Source organism: Doryrhamphus excisus, chromosome 16 (assembly GCF_030265055.1).
Source record: "Doryrhamphus excisus isolate RoL2022-K1 chromosome 16, RoL_Dexc_1.0, whole genome shotgun sequence".
Classification (NCBI taxonomy): Eukaryota; Metazoa; Chordata; class Actinopteri; order Syngnathiformes; family Syngnathidae; genus Doryrhamphus; species Doryrhamphus excisus.
Window position 1 is genome coordinate 11367139 of NC_080481.1, and position 13507 is coordinate 11380645.

The following is a 13507-nucleotide window of genomic DNA, read 5'->3' on the forward strand; positions in this document are numbered from 1 at the left end:
GCACAGTGGAGTGTTGGAATTACACCCTGCTGGTAAAAACAAAGGCATCCAAGGGGAACAGATACACACCAATGAAGGTTAATTTTTTTTTTAACATGTTAGTCTTCTTGCCAACATATCATAGCCACTGTACCGTGATATCATTGTTTTTAGCTGATCCAGATTCATTGTGTTTATGACTGGACTTTTTACTTTTCACATTTATTTTCCTGTGAGACGTAATGCTATTAAATTGATAATAAGTCCTGCTGTAAGTTAACAAAACACTGTAATTGTCAACATGTAAAAGTTACGGTGTGAATTAAATATCAGTATAGGCATGGAAAAGGGGTAGGATTAATTAAAACGATAAAAGTAAAATAAAAATGGTTACATTAGTAATAGCAAAGAGGGACTTGATAACTAATATGTAATTAGTAAGTAGAGGGCTTAAAGATTAATTAAGTAAATAGGACATCACATTAAGATATAAATATAAATTATAAAGAAATATATAAATATAAATTATAAAGAAATGATGAATGCAAGCTATAACTTATTGATAATGGTCAGTGACTGGACTACATCTGATTAGGTGTTCATAAAGTTGTAACCTATGCAATGTCAACATGTAAAAGTTACCGTGTGAATTAAATATCAGTATAGACATGGAAGGGGTAGGATTAATTAAAAATATAAAAGTAAAATAAAATGGTTACATTAGTAATAGCAAAGAGTGAGAGTTAATAACTAATATGTAAATAGTAAGTAAAGGGATTAAAGATTAATTAAGTAAATAGGACATCACATTAAGATATAAATATAAATTATAAAGAAATATATAAATATAAATTATTAAGAAATGATGAATGCGAGCTATAACTTATTGATAATGTTACTGTGTGAATTAAATATCAGTATAGACATGGAAAAGGGGTAGGATTAATTAAAAATATAAAAGTAAAATAAAATGGTTACATTAGTAATAGCAAAGAGTGAGAGTTAATAACTAATATGTAAATAGTAAGTAAAGGGATTAAAGATTAATTAAGCAAATAGGACATCATATTAAAATATAAATATAAATTATAAAGAAATTATGAATGCAAGCTATAACTTATTGATAATGATCAGTGACTGGACTACAGTTCATTAGGTGTTCATAAAGCATGCAATGTAAGACTATAAGAAGAAAGCAAGTTCAAATTGTGCTATTATGGTACATAAAATGAATAAAATAAAAATAAATTATATTGTGGTATTGTATGGATTGTGAGTGTAGTGTTCAACATATTCATAATAATCATTGCCGCACAACTGCATGATGCAGTGTTGTGAATGGGTGGGACACCATGCTTCTGTGCACGTGCTTGCTCTCGTGTTTTCCCACGCTGCCACCGAGATGAATGCGAAAAGGCGACAAAAAGGACTGAGGTAGTCGGCGACATACCTAATTCCGAATTTTTTATTCGCGTAAACCTTTTAGCAGTTGTAACAATTATAAATTCGCACTAGCCTTCGACTTGGGGTGTATTTGTAAATCAAAACAAATGTGTTGTCACCCATTGTGGAGGCGGAATCACTGCAAGCTAGCTTAGTCTGTCAACCAATCAGCGCCGGTCTTAGATGCTACGTCTGCAGCAAACCACACCCCGTGTTCTGGACGTGAGCTGGAACATTTTGTTTTTGAAGCCAATTTAGTTCCCTGCTCTTCTTCTGGTAGCAGTAATACGCTGACTTTGTTCCATTTTATACAAAGTATTGACAATATACGTGACGTTAAAGTCTGTTACAGGATTTAGGCGTGAAGACGTCAAATTTGATTAGTTTGGAGCTAAAGTAATGCAATGTAAACACGCCCCCCATCCATGCTTATTTTCAAGAAAAAGTAAACCATGGATGTCTGCGACGGGAAAAAGAGAAAGGTAAGCGGGAGGTTGCAGGCTTGCAGGAGGAATGTGGCGAAACGAGAGACGGACAAAGTCCTCCGCTCCCTCAAGGTGGAGGACAATAACAACCACTCGGAGTCCATGGAAGAAGAGGACGATGAATACTGCTTCTCCATTAGCTTCCTCCGGGCAGGTAGGCCCGAGCCTTCCTTACCGGTGCCTCCCCGGTACACCTTGATCCGAGAGGTGGGCCGGGGGAGCTATGGGGTGGTGTACGAGGCCATAGCCCGGAAAACCGGAGCCAGGTTTGCTGTGAAAAGGCTCCAGTGCGACGCCCCGGAAAACGTCGAACTGGCTTTGGCCGAGTTTTGGGCCCTGACGAGCCTGGAGAACCGACACCAGAATGTGGTCCAGCTGGAGGAGTGTGTCTTGCAGAGGAACGGACTGGCCCAGAAGATGAGCCATGGCAACAAGAGATCTAAACAATACCTGCGACTGGTGGAGACGTCACTCAAAGGTACACAAGCACACTTCACTTTCATTACAAACACTAACTCTTAACACAAAAGACACCTATATGAGTAGCATCAGTGAAGGGCAGTTGCATTCAAATCCAGGAGGAAATCATAGCTATGAAAAAGTCACTGTCAATGTAATTTACCAAAATGTGTTCCTTCACATGGAAACAAGTATTTTCTTGTTTGGCTTTTCCCCATGAACTAAGCAGTGAATCATATCTATACATAAAATAAGCATAAGCATACATAGTGGGCACAAAGAGAACACTGTTTTCCTCAGGTCTCGGAAGAAACCAGTGTACCCTGAACTCTGCAGTTTCACATTTTAAATTGGGTCACTTTATTTTGTATAGGTTGTATGTTATCAGATTTGACCCACTTCTCTCTTTTGTTGTGGCTAAGCATACTCCGCACGGAGACAGCTAATGTATTTGTCCGGCTGTCGTATTGGAAATGACAATCACATGATCAGTGATGCCTATTGTGTGTATTTTAACCTAGCTCTTTTGTAAGTATCACTTTATGGCACTGCATGGAAAAAGGTGAGAATTTTGTTTTCATAACGCAATCCCTTGCCATTTCGTAGTTCATCTTCTGTGGCTTCACTGTTATCGTAATCGTATCGAAATAAATTATCAACATTTTGTGGCTGATTACAGCCTGTTATTAGTAAAAATAACAACTATGCACATTTAAGCACATTCTAAATTCTATGCTGGTCACTACAACTATCATTAATGTTACATTGATGAGGCCACCGCAGGAAGTATGTTGTCTGTCCACATCTTTACCACAAGATTCACAGTGCTAATAATATATGCGCAATATTGTATGATACGTGAAACTGTACGAGATCAGAGGCCAGAAAAACTGTTGTTGAAAACGGAATCATACAAAAAACTGGGGTGAAAATCGAGTTCTGACTATATGTTTTTGAAAATGTGCTATTTATATTAATTTATATTCATTTTCTGCCTGTACAGGGGAGCGCATTCTCGGTCATCCAGAGGAGCCATGTTACCTCTGGTTTGTCATGGAGTTTTGTGAAGGTGGAGACCTCAACCAGTACATCTTGTCTCGTCGGCCCGACCCCCAGACAAACAGGAGTTTTATGCGCCAACTGACGAGTGCTGTAGCTTTCCTGCACAAGAACAACATTGTTCATCGGGATCTGAAGCCGGACAATATTCTGATCTCACAAAAATCGGGTGCACCTGTTGTCAAAGTTGCTGACTTTGGCCTAAGTAAAGTTTGTGCAGGCGTGAGTCCCAAGAACACTGAGGTGTTGCCCACAGCAGGCAGAGGCAGCCACCAGGACACCATTGTCAACATTAACAAGTTATGGCTGTCTTCAGCTTGTGGGTCAGACTTTTACATGGCCCCTGAGGTGTGGGAGGGCCACTATACAGCTAAGGCGGACATTTTTGCCTTGGGCATCATCATCTGGGCAATGATAGAGCGGATCACATTCATTGACGCAGAGTCCAAACGAGAGCTGCTGGGCACATATATACGACAAGGCTCAGAGATTGTGCCGGTCGGTGAAGCGTTATTGGAGAACCCCAAGATGGTCCTCCACATTCCTCAGAAGGCCAGGAGCTCTATGTCTGAAGGGGTAAAGAATCTCCTCCAGGACATGCTTGCATTCAACCCCCAGGAGCGACCAGACGCCTGCCAGCTGGAGGTGCTGATGGACCGGGTCACGTGTGCCGCGTGACTACCCTACCTTCTCAACACTTCCCCTCTTTCTGGTTTTCCAGGTAAGATCAGCTTCCTCCCTGATTCACTTAATATTGTTTCATCTTTGACAATGCTTCTAAAGCCGACCATCGTGTTTGTCTACTTCCGGCTTTGACCGGCTGGACGTTTTGGATCTGTTTGTGTGCGGTGGTTTAAAACTTCTGGATCAGACAGGCTTTGTGGTGTGAATAAATTCGCCCTCATTGTTGAACATGTGAGTGTTGGACAGCCTCCAGTTTCTGCTGAATTAGCTGCAAAGCCTCTCATTGGGTTGCTATTAGAGCAGTTCACACTGCATTAACCCAATACAGCACATGTCATCTGTCATTAAGTCTGAAAGTTCTAATACCTATCAGGCAGTGTTAAGTATTGATTTGACTGAGGGGTATCGCTTTACTTGAATGGTATCAATGGACAGGTGGAATTAGAAGATGACCCATCATCGTCCGAGAATCACAGTCCTGCAAGCAAGGCTACATCCACTTACATACAAACTGTCTAACCGTAGAGGAGAAGCCGTCAGTGAAACAAGGTGCCGGCATGATTAGAGAGAATTAAAACCTGCAGTCTTCTGGCTTAAAGAGAACGGTGACGCTTGTAACCGGGTTTTTGAAAACAGCTAATCTACCTTTCAGCAGGCCAACCTGGCATCATCAGTAGTTCCTTGATCTGGTCACCAGCTCAAAAGACCCTGGATGAGGAATAAATTAAAGTTTAATGCTTTTGATACAGTGTACCCACATTATTATGCCCCATAATATCATTACATTAATGAAAAAAATAGATAGTATAAATAGATAGTATTATTATTATGTTATTACATTAATGAGGAAATGGTCGCTTATTGGGAATAATTTCTAGGACAATTATCGTCCAGCAAAATTTGTTATCATGACAGGCCTAGTGGTTACCACGGTTTACACGATTATGATGCCAGTATTTTGGCACAAAATAATAGTAATAATAAGTAACTAATTGTTTGAAGAGGTTTGTAGTTATAGTTATGGTAGATATACGATAACTACATTGTAGGTGTCACAGTCATATTTGCTATTTACCAAAGTGGATTACAACCATCAATTACTATGTAAAAATTATTTATTATTATTATTATTATTTACATCTCAAACATAACCTTGTGAGTGTGAATTACAGTGTGCCAGCTATGGCACAGCATAGGCACATTGTAAATTTAAATTTTGACAAAATTATCATTTTAGATAATATAAAAAATAAAGATGAATATTTATTCATGGTAAAAAAAATGGTATTCCTTGCACATGTTTCGCGTCCCTTTCAATAAAATCACACACAGTAGGAATAGTCTGTCATAGAGAGTTATCCCCTCCCGATTAACGTCACAGTGTGCTATGTGGAGCAGAAAGTCTGTTGGCCACATGCTCGGTGACCCCCAAAAATCAGTTTGTTTAAACTTAAACCTTATATTGGCAAAAGCCATGTTTGTGTTTGATAGCTCTCAGCTCATGCAACCATCTCCTTTTTTTTGAAATACCCACAGATCTTGTGACATAACACCTCTCAACTCTATCCGAGCGATTGCTGATGCACTCTGAGCACGCCATTGTGCGCTGGTAGATACTAGCTGCTCCAGATTAGTTCTCTCGCAGTATGATGAGAAAGCATGTTACGCAACAGGCCGGCATACCGGCGACTGGCTCTGCAGTGGTCCACAGAGAAAGAGATTAGCGCAGTAACAGAGGCAGGTCAGATGTTTAGGGCACCTGGTGGTATTTATGTCACATGTAGGTTAACTCTGGGCATAACTGACATCAGCACAGTTAACATTCACAGACCAGTAATGGGATTTAAGACTAATGGAAAGGAAATCTTAAAAGCTGTAGTTGTCGGCATAGTTTCTTCATTGGTTAAGGCTGCTCTTCATGGCGGCTGACTGACTGCAATATAGTAAGACTGGACGCAATACACATCACAATACAGTATATTATAATGGATGTTGGCAAAAACATTGATGAGATACTATCATAATATATTCTCAAGGGATAATACTATAGAAACAAAACATGGATTTAACTTACTGTAGGTTTATATATGACTCAACCTAACCATTATTGTCTAAAACAAGTGGGTTCCAACATAACTATGTGTCAAGTCAAGCATGATGGTGGCCGTGTCATGAGTGCTGCCCCCACTGGGGAGACACGGTTTATTGTGGGAAATATGAATTCCAACACCTGCTTTGACATTTTGAAGAAGAGCATGATGAAAGTGGGCCGCATGGCAGTTGTCCAACTTAATAAAGTGCTCTCATACACCACCAAAATGGCAAGTGTCTCGCTGAGGAAGGTGATGGAGTGGTCAAGTATTGAGCACCCGTGGTGCGTCCTTAAGTGCACTGAGGTGCGAGTGCAACTCCACCATGTCATCATGGAGGAGTGGAAGAAACAACCTTTGCAACTCTGATTAATTCCATTTCCCAAGAAGATTAAGCGGGTGTCGCATGCCAATTAAATGGTGCTCACACCACATATTGATACTTTTGGATACAATTTGGACATCATTTGTGTTGCCAGCTTTTTAAACAATAAAGGTAGAGATGCTCGATCAGGGTTTTATTCTTCCCAATTCTCAGAACTCACCTTTAATGTAGACAAAAACATAATTTTGGCATAGTTTTCAAAAGAACATCTGTCCCTAATGAAACATAGAGAGGATGAGATGCCTTCTTTAACGAGACTTTGGATGTCAGACTACTGGATGGCTGACTACTCAGCCATCCAGGTTTCATTCATACGATTTATGAGTTATAATGAAATGGGTGCTGAAATGTGATTGGTGTACTCACTTTTCACACAAACCTCTCAAAACACATGTTATCAGTGAATTTCCTTTATGTTCAACAAAAGCAATTGTATAATGGTGAATTTAACCCATGATTTTGACTTGTGCGCATCAATCAGACTCATGTGTCAGCATAATAATAGGCAAAAGCGTAAACACACCTGCGTTTTTAAAAGGAATGTGAAATGAAGCCTGATTGATTTAATGCATGTTTAGACGAAACACTCCCTTATACATGGCTCATCAGACGGATACGCCCTTACATGACGTCTTTCCCTTTTCACCATGTGTTATAGATTGTGGAAATTAGCCCATAATTGTGTACAGTGAAGAGCAATTTCCCTCGGGACTTGGCTTAGAATGGGCAGATGCTAAAGTGTGAATGCCAACAATTGACATTTGGAAATCCTTTTACAGACCGGAGTGTTAAATCATGACCACATGTACGTCTGGTGTACTTGGTAGACTCGTTTATCCTCCGCCACCCCTCCTCCTCGGACAGTGACAGTGCCGCATATTGTTGCACAGCTTATGCAGGGCTTGTGTCTGGGACGCTTTGTGCCCCTGCTGCCTGCCAGTTGTATGCCTTCTCATTCTAAATAAGCCCATGGACACATTTAAGCTCAAGCTGTCCACGTGTATGGGCTTTCTTACTTGGGAATCCTCTATAAATTCACAGACACCAGGAAAAAAAACAACAATGAATGCCAAGTTCAGGCATCTTTAGGTTCATTGTTGCTTATTTCTTTGAGGGTTTTTCACCATCTGGTTGCCATACTCCCAACACCGTGCCTTTTAATAAAGTCAGCAGGGATAGAGAAAATAGTCTTTTGGTCTACAGGAAATTAAGTTGTTTTGACAAATCTGAAGGCAGGACACATACTGTACACGCAAACGGTGTGTTATGTAATGGCGTTCTCACTAGGGGTGATTATTACTCTGAGACTGAAAAGTGCCCCATAAAAATAGCTTTACTACATTTACAAGATTTGGGGAGTAGGTGTGATGGACGTCACCTCATTGGCATAGTTATGCAACAATGCAAAACACAATGTGGGTGAAAGATGGCAGCACAATCAAGAATTGTCTTGACATAGGTCCTCTGTTTGTTCCGTGTTCATGATTTCAACACAAATAAAGAACACAATGAAGTATAGTCAATTATGAAAATGTGTCATTATCACTTCCAATACCCGGCAATAAAAAGCCATGTACACCATTGTCTATGAATCAGTCGTACACGGTCCCCTTGGTACTGTTCTAATGTTCTATGCATTGCAGATAGGATTCATTTTGGTATTTGAATTATTGATGAAAAGAGGTGTGGTCACCATCTGTTTCTTGAGAACAAAAATTAGCAGTGAAGCAGTAAGACATGGGATTTATAACCGTGGTGCATGTATGCTTTACATTTTAACTGTATTATCATGTAGTACTAAACTATGACGACTTATGGTGAATGCAGGTAGCCATTCATTTTGCACATGTCCAGCAGTAACTCCCTGAGGAGACAATATTATAATCTTAACACTAAAAATCAAAATTTTCTCAACCCTCCTTAGATCTATTACTACTGATAGGACCCAATGAAAACAAATATATGCGCCTCATAAAAGCAGTTATTACACACATAAAATGTGTGTTCTATGATTCCTCGGAAATTGCTTGTCAGCTTCAATGATTCTATTTGATATATGATCAGATTGACAGTTGCATGAACAATTAAGACTCAAGAATGAACTAAACTTGGCTTTTAGCCCGACGATCTGTTGAGAATGTCTCCATGGTAATTTTCCTGCTGGAGCTTAGTAAAGTATGTAAAGTCCAGGCTACATTCAGACACGATAACCCCATTTTATTCCATTATTGATTTTCTTAGCTTAGAATCAGCCAGTCGGAAGATAGCTGGCAATCACACTTTATTAGTAACAGGTAACCATCATATTAGGTCCATTGATAAGCCTCGCATGCACGCACACACCTCCACTTACATAATAGAAAGTTAATGAGAGCAGCATCCTTAAGGAATGTGTTTCTCTGCATGCCACACACCTCAAGCTTGTAAAAAGCTTTCAAGCTTGTAAAAAAACCCAGAGCTCTCTGCTCTATCCAGTAATCACTGACAGTCCCACAGTGTTTTGGGCCTACAGGAAACCAGCCCCCCACAACTTACACCCAAAATACCGGTCTCAACTGGTTTTTATAATGTTTACTTTGGGTTATGCAACAACAAATAGTTGACAGAAGACCTCACTTAGCTACAGGTGGGAAACTTTATCCCTTTTCCTTTCTTTTTATATATTCATTTTATTTGTTAATGTTGCTATAAAAAAAACACAGTAGTACATATCATAAAATCAACACTCACACATCTTTCTTTGTATGGAATCGATAACGTCATTGGACTGTTGTCAAATGCAGGCTATATAAGATCGCATTTATTCAACATTCAATCATTTTCTACCGCTTATCCTCACGAGGGTCGCGGGGGTGCTGGAGCCTATCCCAGCTATCTTTGGACAATAGGCGGGGTACACTCTGGACAATTTGGAGTCGCCAATTAACCTAGCATGTTTTTGTTTAACCTAGCATGTGCGGGGAGAACATGGAAACTCCACACAGAGCTGGACGAAAGTGGAATCGAACTCCGGTCTCCTAGCTGTGTGGCCTGCGCGCTAACCACTTGTAAAAGAAGCCCTGATCATCCTTTTCTTTGTACTCCATTTTTGTTCTCAGATGGTTACTTGAATACAAAAAAACAATTGGTGTAAACCCACGGAGTTGGCTGTTATGGGATACTCACTTTAATCACACCGAAACCGAAAATAAAATACCAACTAAACAGTTTTGTTAAAATACTCTATGATTGACTGGTGACCACTTCGGGGTGCAACTCGCCTCTTGCCTTAAGTTAGCTGGGATAGGCTCGAGCTCACTCGTGAAGTGTCAAAATGCATGAATGTACGTATTTTATTCACATTTTGAATAGCGTGTTGCCTTTCACGGCATCAAAATGGCTCTACCTCAGTGGTGACGTAAACACTTTTCCATGTCTCTGCATCAGCAAGATGCGTGTGTGCCGCTAAGCTGACCCACTTGTGTTCATACCATGTGCTGTGCTGTGCTGTGGCGTTATGCAACCTAAGAGAAGAGTGACACACCACTGCCTGAGCTGTGCCCTGCTAGCTGCTATTCTTAGAGCACTGAACACAACACATTATGGTTACACCAGTCTGCAACTTGGCCATATTCTTCCCATTGTTTACAACTATGATAATGCCAACCAATGGGTTGGACATGTACACTATACAGACAAAAATACTGAAGGGGATCTATTATGCTCATTTTTAAGCCCTTTGTACTGTGTTATGGACTCCTACAGAGCAGCTACACACAATAACCCGCACAGAAAGCTTTCTAGAGCTTCAAGAATCTGCACCTAATGCAGCTGTATTTCCTTGGATTTCCAAAATGGTCTGTTTTAATTTATTCCACCCACGGTTCGCCTCTAAGCACGGCTACACGGCAATGTATGGTCACCTTCCCAAGCGCTCCTAAATACTACTTCCGGACTACTACCAAACCCTACTTTCTAATTTTGTGGGTATAGGAGTTGAGTAAATCCTTTGGAGAGCTGCTTGGAAAGGGGTTAGGAGCTACTAGCAGCTCATGAGCTAGCCCGAGGAGGAGCACTCATTGTCGGATACACTTTGTCAGAGGCGCCTTGGAGCTCAGAAGCCGGACATAAGGGCTCCGTGTTTACTAACGGCAGACAATGTTACATACATTGACAATATAATTACAATTCTAATTATACATCACAATTCAAATGAAAAAAACGTATGCTTTTAGTGTGAGTGTTGGGGGAGGCTAATCAGTGAAGTGCCTGTGTTATGGATCATGTCATTTTCACATGCACAAACGGCTTTTAGAGACGTTTATTTGCACTCACTAATTTGTGACCAGCCCCCCAAAACCTTGACGGAGTAAAGGTTCATCGTATTGTAATTATTTAGAGAGCTATTGTGAAGTGCCATTCCTAAAGCTAACCTTGTATTATTTGTTTTGTCTGCAGATTTGTTTACCGCATGGATGTGGACCGCGAGAGAAAGAAACTCTTGACATTTTGAAACTGTGAAGAACACAACCTTTATTTGGTACAGATGTGTTCAGATGCATGTGGATTCCAAGACACTGGGATGGAAGCAATATGCAAAGGATTCTTCCAGCATCAACAATGATGACTAATTCACTGATAGTTCAGTGATGGTCAATGTGTTTGGGATGCGGTAGCCAGGGGTCCAGCTCCTTTTCCTCCATTTTTTTGCCCGTTTTCTCTCTTTTTATTGTGGTGCACCCAGCAGTAGCACAGTATCTTATGCAACCGGTGCCCTGAGGTGGTTGCTTCCCCCTGTGGTGTTTTTTGGGGCGAATAACTATGGTTAGGCCATCAGTTACCCAATGTTGTGCCTTAAAGAGGGTATTCCTAACCATGTAAAACATAGTCACTAAAGAGTCATCTTCCCTTTCAGTGTGAATTAGCTTCCCACCTAGTGGACGGGAGAGTACAAAGAAGGGACGGGAAGGCCTGAATGCCTGCATTTGTTGCCTTGCAAACTTATCGTCATGGTTTCCTTGCACACATCTGAACTGAACAATTAAATGTTGTTTTATTTGACATGCTTTTAAGTGCAGTCTTTCAAGATATAGCACGGTATTATAAAACAGGAATATCAGTAGCACTGAATGTTTTTCCATTTAGGATGGGCATTATATCCCAAGCCAGGCAAACATAACTGGGCTAAAGGCCCGACTATTTGGCACTATTACATGTAACGGTGGCGAGCTGACCAAAGAAGACAGAAATAAAACAGGCAATTAGCCACCAGCAGTGCAAGACAAAAATAAAGCTTGGTAAATACACAAGTATTTTTAATTTACAGTCATCCCTCGTTTATTGCATTAGTTGGTTCCGGACTCCACCGTGATTAGTGAATTTCCACAAAGAAGGATTCAGTATTAATAAACAAGAATATTTCCGTAGTTAGAGCATAGAAACCGGTTTCTAAATTTTATAAATATAGACATGAAATAACACACATAGTCAACTTCACACTTAATATTTGTTAACACCACATCGCTAATGCACAGGCTACTGAGCTAGCTAGTTAGCCTCCCCAATTTAATTATTCTACACTTAAGAAAGTGTTTCAAAAGGAGTGAACTTTTTTCTCACATGGGTCACGGGGGTGCTGGAGCCTATCCCAGCTGTCTTTGGGCGTGAGGCGGGGTACACCCTGGACTGGTCGCCAGCCAATCACAGGGCACATATAGACAAACAACCATTCACACTCACATTCATACCTATGGACAATTTGGAGTGACCAATTAACCTAGCATGTTTTTGGAATGTGGGAGGAAACCGGAGTACCTGGAAAAAAAACCCTCGCATGCACGGGGAGAACATGCAAACTCCACACAGAGATGGCTGAGGGTGGAATTGAACCCTGGTCTCCTAGCAGTGAGGTCTGCACGCTAACTACTAGACCGCCGTGCCGCCAGAATGACAAATTAAGAAATTCAACAAATCAAAAATGACCACTTCCGCACAGAATGGGAGAATTATTTTTCATTCTGTCGTGACGGCTGACTCCATACCGTCATGGACTATAAGGTCTTGTCAAGGTCTTGTAATATTACTGATACCTTGTGACCAGAATACTACATAAAGCTTGTCTTTCAATATTTTTGGACTAATACTGTAATTATGTACATGGATTAATTATCACGTTGTTGAGTGAGGGAACTATTTTCAAACCGCGATATAGCGAGGGGTGACTGTATTTAATGTGTCATACAATTCTTAACCACAACAGAGTAGGCAAAAGGTGGCACTGCTGAAAAAAATTAGTTTTCTAGCAATCTGGGTGCCCCGTGGCTCCTTGCTGCTCCTATCAGGTCAGTCCAGGTACTGTTCAGTCAGTTGATAGTAATGCCTAACTTTTTGTCAATAGTATGTTTTTTTTCCTCCTTTTTCAATCTTAGTTAAGGGAAACAAACTTAAGCTGTATTGAGCCATCTGGATTTAAAGGTTCTCCAGATCAACATTTCCTACATTCTTTATTGAAGAGCTTCATATGTTTTTATGTATGGTGGCTACTCAATACCATACTCGAATACCAGTCCAACCCCCTCATGGTTTATAACCAATTCATAATGCAAAGTTCAAATGCAGGGTGATGAACTGTTGTAGTCTTTTGTACGGACTAAGTTTTAGTTAATAAACATATAGAGAGCGCTCCACGAACCTTCACTCTATGCACCTGACCAAAGTATGACGTAGCATTTACAGTGAAGAAAATAAGTATTTGAACACCCTGCTATTTTGCTATTTCTCCCACTTAGAAATCATGGAGGGGTCTGAAATTTTCATCGTAGGTGCATGTCCACTGTGAGAGAGATAAACTAAAAAGAAAAATCCAGAAATCACAATGCATGATTTTTTAACAATTTATTTGTGTGATACAGCTGCAAATAAGTATTTGAACACCTGTGTATCAT

The 13507-nt window shown here is 40.3% G+C and overlaps 1 protein-coding gene across 1 annotated transcript; it reads left to right on the forward strand.

Annotated features, from left to right (window-relative positions):
- Positions 1–1370: 1370 nt before the first annotated feature.
- stk35 (serine/threonine kinase 35) lies at positions 1371–13324 on the forward strand. The gene is made up of 3 exons (XM_058050683.1): positions 1371–2385; positions 3370–4146; positions 11022–13324. The coding sequence occupies exons 1-2, from the start codon at positions 1875–1877 to the stop codon at positions 4101–4103; spliced, it is 1245 nt and encodes a 414-aa protein (XP_057906666.1). The 5' UTR covers positions 1371–1874; the 3' UTR covers positions 4104–4146; positions 11022–13324.
- The last annotated feature ends 183 nt before the right edge of the window (positions 13325–13507 follow it).

Coding starts and splice junctions, on each gene's coding strand:
- stk35 (XM_058050683.1), top strand. CDS start 1,875: ATGGATGTCTGCGACGGGAAAAAGAGAAAGGTAAGCGGGAGGTTGCAG. Junction 2,386..3,369: donor GGTGGAGACGTCACTCAAAG/GTACACAAGCAC, acceptor CTGCCTGTACAG/GGGAGCGCATTCTCGGTCAT.